General features: G+C 39.1%; 1 protein-coding gene across 1 annotated transcript in view; it reads left to right on the plus strand.

Annotated features, from left to right (window-relative positions):
• The first annotated feature begins 10593 nt into the window (after positions 1–10593).
• Positions 10594–14242, plus strand: part of CABCOCO1 (ciliary associated calcium binding coiled-coil 1) — a 110815-nt gene continuing 107166 nt past the window's right edge. The window contains exon 1 of the mRNA XM_036265559.1: positions 10594–10677. Within this exon, the coding sequence (XP_036121452.1) occupies positions 10594–10677 (84 nt within the window). The remainder of the gene's footprint in view (positions 10678–14242) is intronic.

Consider the following 14242-nt stretch of genomic DNA (forward strand, 5'->3'; position numbering starts at 1 on the left):
ATGGCCATGGCATCAACTATTTTCAGAGGATCTAATAATTGAAAGGGAAAAAAAATGGTCTCATTTTAGTGTATCATTTGTTTACAGGATCTGGGTCCCAAATTGGGGATTGTCCTAGCATCCCTCCTACAAATCACCAGGATAATTCAGAGCAAAGTTGGACCTACTAGAACACTCCAGCCTAATATCATATGGGCTCACTCCTAATGGCAGGAGTATGATTTGATGTCACAGTGGTTTCGACTCCGGTTTTTAATTTGAGCCCATTTTCTCTCTCCAAAGTGTAAAGATAATTTTTGTTCTACCACCCACTTTCCCTTCCCTTCTTTTTAAAAAATCTTATATTTTTCTTTTTCTATGCAAACATTTTAGGTTTAGATGACTTAATGTAAGAAATTATTTAATGATTTTCTGAGAAGAACCATCAATGTTACATGAAAATAATTTTTCCTAAGGTTACCCAGCGGGCCAAAAGTCTTTTTTGACAGGATTTACTCTTCTTCCTTGTGACTAAGCTATGTCTATCAGGATACTGGTGGCCATGAGGTGACACCATAGTGAGCATGCGGGACTATCATCATCATACCAGCAAGAAGTCAACAACTAACCATAAATCCCCTATGATATCTAGTTTGAGAAATACTCCGTGTAATCTTCTTATGCTCCTTCCTGACCTAGCCTCCCAGAAAATACAGACAATCAGCCATTCAAACAAACATTAGTGACTTTTCTTCTTATAAAATAAAATAGAAAATGGTATAGTAAATTATGTGCTACTTCAGTGTACTCCTCCGAACGCAGCACATTGAAAATGTGAATTCCTGTAGCTGAAGGCACAGAAAAACACATTTCATCTGAAAAAAATAAACACTTGGGCCTTTTGGTGATATTAAAAAATAATGTTTAAAATTAGGGCATAGAGCCCTGGCCGGTTTGGCTCAGTGGTTAGAGTGTCGGCCCATGGTCCAGAGAGACCTGTGTTCGGTTTCCACTAAGGGCACGTACTTTGGTTGCAGGTTGTCCCCGGCCCTGGTTGGGGTCGTGTGGGTGGCAACCACTCAATGTGTCCCTTTCATGTTGATGTTTCTCTCTCTCTCTTCCTCTCTCTCCCTCCCACTCTATATGAACAAAAAATGGAAAAGTGTCCTCAGGTAAGGATAAAAAAATAAAAAAAAAATTAGGGCTTAGAGGGGATGATGATGATGGAAAAAAATAAAGTAAAATAAATTAAAAAAATAAAATGATGCCACTGACAACAACCTAAATAGACATTTTCCAAAAAAAAGATATACAAATGGCCAATAGTACATAAAAAGCTGTTTACTACTAGTCATTGGGAAATGTAACTCGAAACCACAATGAGACACTACTATAACAATGGGCATTATAAAAACCACAAGAGATATATTGGTGAGGATGTGGAGGAAAGGGAACCCTTGTGCACTGTTAGTGGGATTGTAAACTGGTACCACTACTATGGAAAACAGTATGAAGGGTCCTCAAAAAATTAAAAATAGAACTGCAATAATCCAGCAATTCTACTTTGGGAATATATCTAAAGGAAATAAAAACACTAAACCAAAAAGATATCTGCACCCCTATGTTCATAGCAGTATTATTTATAATAGCCAGGCATGGAAAAAATCTAAGTGTTCATCAGTGGATAAATGGATAAAGAAGTTTTGAGATAGATAGATAGATAGATGATAGATAGATAGATAGATAGATAGATAGATAGATAGATAGATAGATAGATAGAAGATAGATATGGATATAGATATGAATATTATATATGTGTGTGAATATAATTTAGCCATAAATAGAGGAAATCCTGCCTTTTGCAATAACAGAGGTAGACCTTGAGGGCATTATGCTAAGTGAAATGCCAAAAAGAGAAAGACAAATATTGTATCATCTCACTTATATGTGAAATATAAAAACAAAAACTCATAGGAAAAAATCAGATTTGTGGTTCCCAGAGCAGGGAGTAGAGGGGAGGGAGGAAGGCAAATTGGAGAAAGGTGGTACAAAGGTGCACATTCCTAGTTATAAGATAAATAAGTACTAGGGTGTTATGTACAACATGATGACTATAGTTAACACTGCTGAATGATATATATAAAAGTTGTTAGGAGAGTACATTCTAAGAGTGTCATCATAAGGAAGATATCTTTCCTTTTTTTTCTTTCTTATTGAATTTATGTGAAATGATGGGTGCTAACTAAACTTGTGTTAACCATTTCACAATATGTGTAAGTCAAACTATTATGCTGTACATATACCTTAAACTTATACAGTGATATATGTCAATTATATCTCAATAAAACTGGGAAAAATATAAAATAACTTCATCTACAAAAAAACAACAATACAAAACAGAGCAAATTATGTCATCTATTGTACTAGAATTGAAATAACCATAGCTACAAGAATATTTTTATATTGGCTTATTTACTCTTTCATCATCTTGCTCTACTGGTAATTGAATGCTTACCAGAACAGTACAATAGATGCTATGGAGGGTAGAAAAAAATCACAACATCTCATGACACTAGTACATAGAGTAAAACTGTCTCTGAAGTGAGAGGGGACCAGAAAAGGCCTCCTATTTTCAAAATGTATGCTACACAACTTGGGAAGCCTCTTTTAAAAACTCCTGCATTTGGGCTGCAAAAGAATTTTCCATCTTCAAGTGTCTCCTAGTGAAATATAAAAACCCCTGGTAGGTGTTAAGCCAAATCATCTCACACTTTAGTTATTACTATATACCTTAGTGGATAACTTGCCAAGAAGAAAACACTAAATGCATTAGCACCTATTGCAAAGGCACTGGGGATGGGGATGGGGGCAGGGGACAAGAGGAGAGTCATTGAGGGAAAGATGGAAATGTTCCAGCGATAAACTTCAACAACCCACCAGGTTCTTGAGTGCAGGACATAGCTGAGGGAATGCAATGTCATGGGGCAGAGTGAATGGGCTATGGGATTGTAGGAACCAGTCCACACCTGGGCCTGCCTGCTATCTACTCAGTCAGGACACATTAGATCAGTTACCTTGGCCCTCTGAGCCTCAGTGTCCTCATCCTTAAAACAAAATAATACCACTGTTCTCCAAAGAAACAGAATTGAGAGAATATGTGCTTACAACAGAGATTTATTCGGAGAAATTAGCTCACATGACTATGGAGGCTGTGATGTCTGCAATGTGCTTTCAGCAATAAGGAGACCAGGAAAGCCAGTAATCTAGTTCCAGGCCAAATCTGAAGGCCTGAGAAACAGGGGAGCTGATGGTGAAAGTCCCAACCTGAGCCCCAGCTCAAAAGAAGACTATGTTCCAGCTCAGCCGTCAGGCATAGAAAGTGAATTCCATTTTCCTCTGCACTTTTTTTCTGTTTGGGCACTTACAGAAGGGCAATCAGCTTTACTCATCTACTGGTTCAAATACTAATCTCATTCAGAAATGCCCAGAAACGATGTTTCACCAAATATCTGGGCAGCCTGTGGCCTCGTCAAATTGTCACATAAAATTAACCATCAAAGTCCATCCCTTGTCAATTTGGCGCCCATCTGCATCCCCTTAAACTATACTTTAACTCCAAATAAAGAAAATAGCACAGTCATAATTCCACCCAACATGATTCAAAAATCATCCTCTGTCCATCTGAAAACACACTAACTCCTCCCCAGAAGTAAGTCTTTGAGTGATGTTTGGTCTTCTCCTTGATATCCTATAACTTAAATAGTGTGATGTAAACTCAATAATACCTAAATACTATGATATAAAATCAATACATTTTATGTCACAAAAGGGAAAATGAGAGGAAAACACATACATATTCTGAACAACATAAGGAGAAAATATTCATGATAATTACAATCTTTGTTTCTGTAACTAGTTAGTGGCCGTAGTCTTTATAACTACTTTTTCCCATTACCCAGCTGAGGTTGTGGTTGTTGTAGTTTCCCTTTGACCTTGATCATAGGACATGGTCATATTAAGAGAGGCCTTAGGGGGTCTCCTGTATACCAGACACACTCTTCTTTACCTCCAGTGTAGAGCAGTAGCCCAGTTTTCCCTCCGTAGTCAGGATCAGTCATCTCAGCCAAAACCATAGCTCCTTTCTTTACCTGTTCATTGGAGCATGAGAAACCCAAAGTGGTTAGGCGGCAGTCTTAACTTCCAGTCTAATGGGATTATTTTTGTTTCCTGATAGAGGCGTTTCTCCCTCTGGAACTAAGATTTTGAGGCCAGCAGAGCATAAGGTCATGGGAACAGGAAGCAAAAAGTTTGCTAGTGGGTCATTAGGGTACTAATAGTGAGTGGTCTCTCTCATTTCCACTACTTGATTCCTAGACCAATGAAGCCTGGCTATGGAAGAAACAGCACTATATACTGGGTGCTGATTCAGAGCATGTACAGACTCTGGAGAACCTGGTCTCAGCCCTGCCAGGTATTACCACCTAGCAGGTGCTGTAACTGAGTCTTCAAAAAGCCATTCCACTAGCCCATCAAGTCTACCTTTGGATGGGGGTGAACATGGTAAAACCAGTGAATCCATCAGCACAAGGCCATTGCCACACTTCTTTTGCTATGAAATAATTTTCTCAATTAAACGTGATGATGTGTGGGCCTGGCCGGTGTGGCTCAGTGGTTGAGTGTTGACCCATGTACGAAAAGGCCACCAGTTCAATTCCCTGTCAGGGCACATGCCTAGATTGTGTGCCAAATCCCCAATGTGGGCATGCAAGAGGCAGCCAATCAATGTTCTCTCTCATCGATGTTTTTATCTGTCTCTCTCTCCTCCTCTCTCTCTAAAATCAATAAAAAAAAGAAAAAAAGCAATGATGCACAGACTACCATGACAGTGGATTCTAATGATTAAATAAGATAATGTACATCATTTTACTTCCCTACAATCATAAACCTGCATGTACATCAGAAATATTTAATAACAGTAATACTGTGTATTTGTCAAAGTGAACGTTTCTGACAATGAATGCTTTGGGAAATTATATTGTAATAGAATGTTCAGAGATAAAGTTTCCTTAGGGATTATCCAGTGGCTTTCAAACTTATTAGAACTCAAAATCGTTCCTTCTGACAAAATTTACAAGAAAGATATTATGCAAGGCGGGTGAATTGGACTTGCTGTATTTAAAAGTGGAGTGAGGTAGGAGGTGTACATAGACAGGGGCAATGCTTGCTCCATCACGGCACTTTCCAGAACACCCCAGGACAAGTGTTCTCAAAAATAGATTCAAAGAGCACGGGCATCCCCTGACATTAATTGTCACTCAGTCACTTTTAGGTAGTTTTAAAAGAAAAAAATATTAGTGAAACTCTTTTGATCACACATATTTCACCAATATAAAACACAGGATAAATTTTGATTTTTACAAAAATTTAAAAATTTATGGGTGACTCAAATCATGTTTCTAAAGATTCTGCTTGCACTTTAATTTGAGTCCGTCTGCCTTGGTTAATGTTCTGAAAACAAGGTACAATTTCTTTGTCAGCTGAAGCATTTCACTCAATATATATGACATTGGTTAGGTTTTCTTTAAACTTGTATTTTGCATTAAATTACCAGTCCACAAATCTGAATCGATGTCTCGACCGTAGTTCACTGAAGCATAAAAGGAATGATAAAAATACTACAGCAAATACTACAATGAAGAACACTTTCTAAATAAAAATAATTTGTGTGCAAATACAGATTGTAAATTTCAATGTGCTGGGACATGTGAATCTGTGAACAACACGCATTTTCACCAGCAACCTCCCCTGCCTGGTATTTCCTTCCTGGTTTCCAGGTGAATGCCACAACATCACATGGCATAGGGTAAAGTTTTACTGGGAAAGGTCAAAACTTCAAGTCCAGGATCAGCAAGAAAGAGAGGAGGAAGGCACTATTCCTTCCCCACACTCCTCATCATCCGTGGAGAGGCATGCCAGGGCCCAAGGGACCTGTTAATTTGTCGTTTTATAGGTCAAGTTGTAAAAATGTCTTGTCAACAGGATTAAATACAGGCTGCTTGGCATCAGAAAGTTAGGACTTGGGGAACCAGCAGCTTTCACAAGTTGTCTGGAACAGAGCTGCCCAGGACATGGCTAGCATAGGTCCCATGAGTAGTTCCCCTCTGCCTGCCATCAGTTCTGAGAGTAGTGCAACTTGGGTGCTGTGCCTCCAAGTGGAAAACAGGTGGGGGTGCGGAGCAGTTCTATCCAGATTATCGTTCAAGGTTACTTGAACTGCTCATTGCACACCAACTAAGTGGTGGACAACAATGGTGTTAAACAAGCCAGACTTTAATCGTCCATGTTAAATGTTCTGGAGTTCATTTTTGCTTATCAGTCAAGGTACCAGCAGGAAACAGATGGCATAAAGATGGGAACTGATGAACAGTTTAGTAAAGGAGCTATTTAAAAATGTGGGCAGACGTAAGAGAAACCAACAAGGGAAGGGGAAGCATCCCCAGGCTAGCAGCAGAAGGGACCATTACCTCTCCTAGGCCTGAAGGGGCAAGGGGGTGGTGATTACCAAAACCCAGAGAGAGCGGTGACTGTGGAGGAGCTGAGGGACCGGCAGTGGACTTCAAGAGCTTTGCTGTGGAAACTCGCTAATCTGAACCTACAAACCTGAATGAGGGAGCAGGGAGAATGTTGACCCTGACCTCACATGTCCACTCTCCAATCTCCTGCTGGTGTCCCCATTGACCAAACCCAACCACAAGTCAAGGGCAAGGAATGTGGCAAATCCAGCTAATGGAGTTCATAAGGCTCAGCCTTCCAGGGCACATTGTCAAGTGGAGAAGGTAGAGAGTGGATAAGAGGGGCAAACAGAATGTCCACACACCAGTGAAGACAGGGCCCAGTGGCAACCTTGAGAGAACAGCCTTTGGAGAGCAAAGGAAGAGACTGACAGCAGGGCATGGAGATTGCTGAATAAGAGACCACTCTGTCAATAACTTGTTCAGGAAGAAAAGGAACCAGTTACAAAACTATCTTAAAGAGGTATCTGGATTAGGAAAAGAGAGTCCTTTCTGATTTGTGGGATAAACGTTGAATTTTCATGTGAAGAGCATAAGGATTCAGTGTAAAAGGAATAATGAGAGAGAAAAACAGATATACCCTCAATCAAAGAGTCAAGTTTTAAAGATAAGTTGTAGTGTTACAAGAACACTCTCAAAAATTGTACCAACTGTTTATTGGAAATCATTACCTCCCTAATAATAATTAGTCTGAGAATGTATTCTGCTACAGTAGGTTTACCATGACATCTCCTGACAGTATTTTAATAAGATTAGACTTTAAATTGTTCTCACATATGACTTGAACAGATTAAGGCATTTGATGGAAACAAGAAGACCAGATTTAAGGATTACGTAAAGATTTAAGAAAACTAAATATATTTCAAAATTGATTAGCTATTAGAATACTTACTTTGCTAAAATTTAAATATGTAACAAGGAATAAATTTTAATTACAAATTAAAATGTTTTTTATTTTTTTCTACATCTAACAGTTTCAATGTATTTCAAGGCTAAGATACAATGTGTTATATAAATTCCAACTCCAGAACTTTGTGGTCTCTCAGTACCATTTAAAGGACAAATTGGAATTTTTCCAGCCTGATCCACTTGAGACTATCATGGGTGTTACTTAATAGATTAAAAACCTCAGGAATTACAATGTTTGAACTACTAATAGGTCATTAATCACATTAGGGACATTATTTCATGTACTGTTACAGAATTTCATTTATACTTAAAATGACCAGTAACATAAGAAACATGAAGAGCAGAGTAATGTCTCCTCACATTAAGAAGACAGCTGAAATCTCAGTGTTCATTGTTATCTATTGCCATACTAACCCATCCATATCCATCACAGGATTATCTAGCCCTTTCCTAGATGTTTCTCTGGTATTTAAAAGTATGGTCTTTTAATTTATTTATTTTTAAAATATGTTTTCACTCATTTTTTTTAGAGAGAGAGGAAGGGACGGATAAAAACATTGAAGTGAGAAACATCAATCATTTGTCTCCTGCATGCCCCCTACTGGGGATCCAGCCCTCAAACCCCAACATGTACCCTGACCATGAATCAAACCAGGACCTCTCAGTCCAAGGGACAGATGCTCAATCCACTGAGCCACACTGGCCAGGCAAAAGTATGGTCTTTTTAAACATCCAGTACTTGAATTGGTAAAATTATAAAAATACCCCTCTTCAAGAAAATCTGATCCCATTTGTAAAATGTGCTACTCAGAGGTATATAGGTGTATAGATTGGATTAATTTCATTTGTACATAGACCAATACAATTGATGAAACAATATTAAGCAACCTCATATTTTGCTGTGATGAGGTAAAAGTCAGAGTTCTTTTTAAAAAATAATTGTAAACCACAACACCCATATATTTCCTTTTCTCTTCCAGCCCTAAAACAATAAACTAAGATAACAGATGGAATTTTTCAGGCTTTGGTTAAAAGTCTTTATCTCCAGAGACCTGAGAAGGAAGATTTAACTGACCTTCCCACGTAAAAACGCATATCATCTTTTGAGATATGTCTTCCTTGCTGGCAAGTCCCTATGAAAGAAGTGGGAGACTAAAATCAACTTCAACTTGTGAAAATTAAAAGTAACCTTCAGGCTAATGGGTTTTCAACACCACTCCTTACTGGGCAAAAATTAATTGTGCCCCATAATATTAAATTGCCTCCTCAAAACTGACTTCTCCAATAAATTACAACATTAAATACAGTAAAATTGGAATTCCTACAAAACAACCCCTCCCCGCCTCCATCTTTATTAAAATTGACTTTATCTTTAATGAAGTACTCCATCTACTTCTGGGGTCCAAAAAAGGGGAGCAGAAATCTAAAAACTGTCAAGTAATGTCAAGGACAATTAAAGGCCAGAAAAATAAATTAGATCTTTGAGAAAATTAGAACTGTAGTTCAAAGAAGTAAATGCGTTAGCACTTTACCAAATGCTAAATTTAAGGAATGGAGAGAGTTCTTCACCTAGCAGAAGGTGACTTGCTATTTTTAATGTCTTTGAAGTAGCGATCAGAAGGACACAATAAAATAATTACACATTGTAATGAGTTTATAAGGTGGTAGCTCTTGTATAAACTCTAGTGATCACTAAAAATTCACTATATTTCCACTAATTGAGACAGTTCTGATGTAGTACTTTTTAAATGGGGTTGGGAGTCATAAATGCATTGTTGAATGAATACTGTGCATTAAGAACTAAATCAGATTCTTTAGTAGTGAAAATACCACTACAATCAACTTGAAAAATTAGCCAAACATACAAAACCAGAGACAATTCATGAACATAAGTTACGAGTACACACTGTGAGGCAATTTGAAAGAAAGGCACTATTATTGAGGTTTTGTAAAGTTAAAGTGTTCGATTTGGTCTGAAAGGCAATGGGAAAATATAAGAAGTGGTCCATGATGAAATATTATCCTGGCAGCTGTATAAAGGATGGACTAAAGTCAGCACGAACAACAAAACTAGTACTAATCCTAACAATATCTAACACTATAGGTGCCAGACACTGCTCCAAACATTCCCATATATTAACGTGTTAAATACTCACAGGAATGCTGTCAGAAGATTATTATCCCATTTTACAGATGGCAAAACTGAAGCACTTAATGTCTAATTTTTCTAGTAAGCTTCCTGCACAGTAACTCTCATGCAGGTAATTAAAAGCAAAGTACATTTTATTTTCAAAGCAAGTATTATCCAGAAAAGAATACTCATATGGCCACTAACTATATTGTTTTTGTTTGTTTGTTTGTTTTGTTTTGTTTTTGGTACATACCCCTAGCGGGAACCAAACCCGGGACACTCTGGTCCGCAGGCCGACGCTCCAACAGCTTAGCCAAACTAGCCAGGGCACTATATTGTTTTTTAAATGTTTTTATTATGGAAAATTTCAAACCTATCTACAGTAGAAAGAATAATATAATGACCACCTCCCCTCCACCATGTACGCGATCTTGATCCATCTACTGTACCTCCACCCTTTCCCCATGCTCCTCCCCTGTTATGTTGGAGTAAATCCATACATTATATCATTTCACCATCAAAAAATTTTCAGTCTGCACCTCTGAAAGGACACTATTATCTTTCTGAACATAGCCATAAATAACATCACAGCACCTTAAAACAGCAGTTATTCCGTAGTATCAAATGTCAATCAATGATAAAGTTCCAATAATATATTTCACTTAAATATTTAATGAGAACTTAATGTATTGGCATTAGAAAACTTCACATATCAGCTCATTTAAATTGCTGTTGTTTAAATGGATTATTTTCTTTCTCCTGGCTTTCATTCTTATTAAAAAAGCGTCTGTCTCTCCCCGAAGACTCGAGGACCTTCGGAGCACGTCCGCGGGCCTCGCCCCAGCCTCCCGTGCCCACCGCCAGGGCCCAGCCCTTTCCCAGGTGCGGCCCGGGCTCCGGCCCCGGAAGCTGCTGGGCGCTGGGATCCGCTCCACGGCCCTGGGACCCCGGCCCCGCCCCGGTTTCCTAGGCGACGAGGGGCCGCGGTGCCGGGGCAAGATCATGGCGACTGCTTTGGGGACCACTGTCCGGGGGACAACCTCCGCGGCAGCAGTGGACCCGGCGGGAAACTCGTCCGAGTCGGAGGTACGTCGCCCCTGCCCGGTACCCGCGACCCCGGAGCGCACGCCGCCGGCCAGTCCCGGGCAGCCGGCCCAGGCCCGGGTTGGGCGAGCGGAGGCCGGGAGGCCTCGGAGCTGGGGCTGCGCGGGGGGCCGGGAGGCACCGCCCGGCGCGCCGCCCTTGGAGCCCCGGGCTGTAAACTGCGGCGATGCCTCCATTGGATGCCTGGGGTTCAGGCCCAGACGACCCCACAACTGCGCGCTTCTCCCTGATTCTCTGCACCAGTGAAGGGTTCTTGGAATTTTAAGTGGACCAGTCAGTCCCTTTTGGAAATTTCTACCAATTCATTTTCAGGGATCACAGTTCTGACTGTTGAAAGGTGTCAGGGAATATAACTCTTCATTGATACTGGATTGATTACTGTTTGAAGGCTGGGCGTGGTTTTCTCCTTATTGTTTTACCATTTCCCTAAATAAATAAATACACGATAAGATAAAAGGTAGGACAAAGGAGGAACACCTGGAAGGTCGACCTTAGGGTAACGTTCATCACCAGCTTGTCTTCAGGAAAGTTATGTAACCCCCTTGGGCCCCAGTTTCCTGTACACAATAAAGATTTATTTTTAGGCTCCTCCCAACATCAGCTCTCAGTAATACATGGGCTTTAGGTAATTTTACTTGCTCATAAGCTTAGTATCCTGAGATATTTATTAAGGACATATCTGCTATGCCAGATAGTACTAAAAAATGTTTGTCTTCACACCCTGAGTCCACCATGTTGTTCCTATGAATTTTTTAAAGGCCCCAAAAGTAAAAGTTCTAATTAACACTGTATGCTCAACTCCCATATTTGCCTAAACAATGTCCTGTATGCAGAAGAGAAGTATGAGCTGCAATATTATAAATGAAGAAACACAGAGCCAATAATTCTGTTCCTTGCTCAGAGATATACAGTCGTTCCCAATCCAGAGTCTGCCATTACCATATGCAGACTGCTAAGGCATGCTGTCTCCTATGAGCCTTTCGAAATTAGCATATTTTAAAAACACATTTTAATGTGATAAACTGGTTACTAAGCCAGTTACTCCCTTGTGATCTCTAATGTAAGTAATACAATTTCAAAAGTGGCATAGGAAAATTTCCAATAAAACTGTGTTAAATATATACAAAAACTAAGTTGTGACAACACACAATACATTTACATATCCTTGTCCAGGTAGATATCTTTTCTGAGAAGACTGATAATTTGAGGTCTTAATGACTCTGTCTTTAAGAAAGGGGAAAGAAAGAAACACCCCACTATTTTTTTAAAGATGCAAAGAAGTGCCATGCTCCAGGGGGAAAATTCACTTTTTATAATGGGTGATGAGTCAGATGAATGAGCTAGTTATAGACCTTAGATGATTATCTACCATGTTAGCACTGTCAGTAGACACACTTGTTAACTTCATGGAGGAGCAGTTTTCCCTATGATAATTCAGGCTACACTAAATCTTTCAGTTAGTGACGAATGGGAGAAATCCAGTGGGACCTTGGACTCAGCTGTGCTCAGTTACTAAGATTAACATACGCTGCATGGTGGAAACTCCGTTTTTTTTGTTTTGGTTTGGTTTTTTTCCCTAATGAAAGCAGAGTTCCTGTAGTTCACAGAGGAGAGAGTTAATCCATAGAGCTGTGTCATTCATTAGAAGGACAAGTTCTGCCAGCCACCCATTTGTGCTGACTGGAGGGGTCAGGGGTTAGATGGAAAAGATGGCGAAAGCCTCTCTCTCTTGAAGTCTGTTCCCAAGGCCACGGCTTTTCAGTTAGATACTGAAAGGTTCTTCTCAGATCAGATTCTTTCCAGAGTTGATCCCTGGAGACCTGGTCCCTATGGTGTCATTTCTAATAAATTTGGTATCCAAATTGACTTAACCAGTAGACCATGTAGTCATTTCAGCCAAGCAGTAGTGAGAAATCTTTCTTTTCTTGCCAAGTCTATTGGAAATAAAACATAAGCTTCCAGTAGTCTCAGGTTTCCCATTTGTTGTTTGTTGCCAGTACCTAGAATAAAAACAACCAATTATCCCAATCACATAGTAGGCACTTAATAAAATATAACTAGTTAAAATTGTAGGTGGTCTGACGTGTGCCAGGAGAGGTAGTTATCGTAGACTAAAATCTACTCTGTGAGACACTGTGAACAAGCAGATGGGCAATGCAGGTCCAGAAAAATATTTTTCCTATAACATTGCATAAACTCTTCTTGCCAACTTTCTGAATTTAACATTCCAGGTACTTTAATAATCCTGGAGTAAATGCCTCCCTCTAAAAGGTAAGACTAAACATGTAGCAGGGATCTGTAGAAATGCACAAGAACAGAAAAATAACAGAACTCTGAAAATAAATATTTGCTGTAGACATATGTGTAAATGAAAGGAGTTTACAAGTAAATTTGTAAATGAATTTACAAATGAATACTAAGAATTCAGTCATCAGTCTATCATTAGTTTGCTTATAAACTGACTATTAATAGCTTCAAAAATACTATTTGGGAAATATAATTATTTAAGTAGTATACTTAAAAAGACTATACTCAACTTACATTAGAGACCTAAAAGAAAATGTAAATGGTTATTTCCCACCCAACTGCTTCTTCTGAATAATGTCTTTTGGCATCACCATATCCCCGATAGATGACATTTACTCAATGCATTCAGGGCCTTACCAACCCAGGAGACACTTACATAATCTTGAGTGGAAAAATGAATGTCATTTGTCTTAGAGCGTGTCATGGAGGAGGCCATCGGCAATTCTGTGTACCTTAGATGGTCTCGACAGACCTGGAAGACAGCCCCCGCTCTATTATTGGCAGGTTGGAGAGAAACACTTTGGGCTCAATTTGAACAGCAAAATGATGAAGTTTCCGCAATTTCAAAATTACTCCAGAAGTATTTATTGAAGCCATTCATAGCACATAGTGTAGATCAACCTGTGCGGGGCCAAGGAGAGGATGCCAAAATATTGCTTAAAATATTGTTGAGAAACGGTACTAATGTACTTCAAAATGTTAATATACAGTAGTATCAGACACTGAGAAGGTCAGGGCATACTGGCTGTGGGCGTGGAGCTCCTGACAAACATGTGGGCTTGCCTTCCTTCTTACAGCTGGTCTTTGGGTTTCCTGTCTTATTTAAAACGTTCTGTTTCTTCTCCCCCCTCCAGCCTCTCTTTCAGGTTGCACAAATAATCTCCAATATTTTTCTAATATTTAAAGTTTTAATATACTAAAGTTAGGTTTTTAACACAGCTAACATTAATGTTTGATAGATGTATTTTGTTTATTTGAAATGAGATCTCATTTTGTTTTCTTCTAGATATGAACCATCAATTAAGTTAGCGTCATTTACTACATAAACTGTCCTCTCTGTTCTTACAGAGAATGAACTGACTGCCGCTGTCACATTATAACGTTTTATATATATATACTTGAATGGGCACAAGAATGGACAAAATAGTCAATGGAACAGAATGGAGACTTTATATAATATAGAACAGGTATTGCTAGAATTCAGCGACAAAACTTCAGTAAAATACAAATAGAAAAAGAA

Source organism: Molossus molossus, unplaced genomic scaffold, assembly GCF_014108415.1.
Source record: "Molossus molossus isolate mMolMol1 unplaced genomic scaffold, mMolMol1.p scaffold_m16_p_17, whole genome shotgun sequence".
NCBI lineage: Eukaryota > Metazoa > Chordata > Mammalia > Chiroptera > Molossidae > Molossus > Molossus molossus.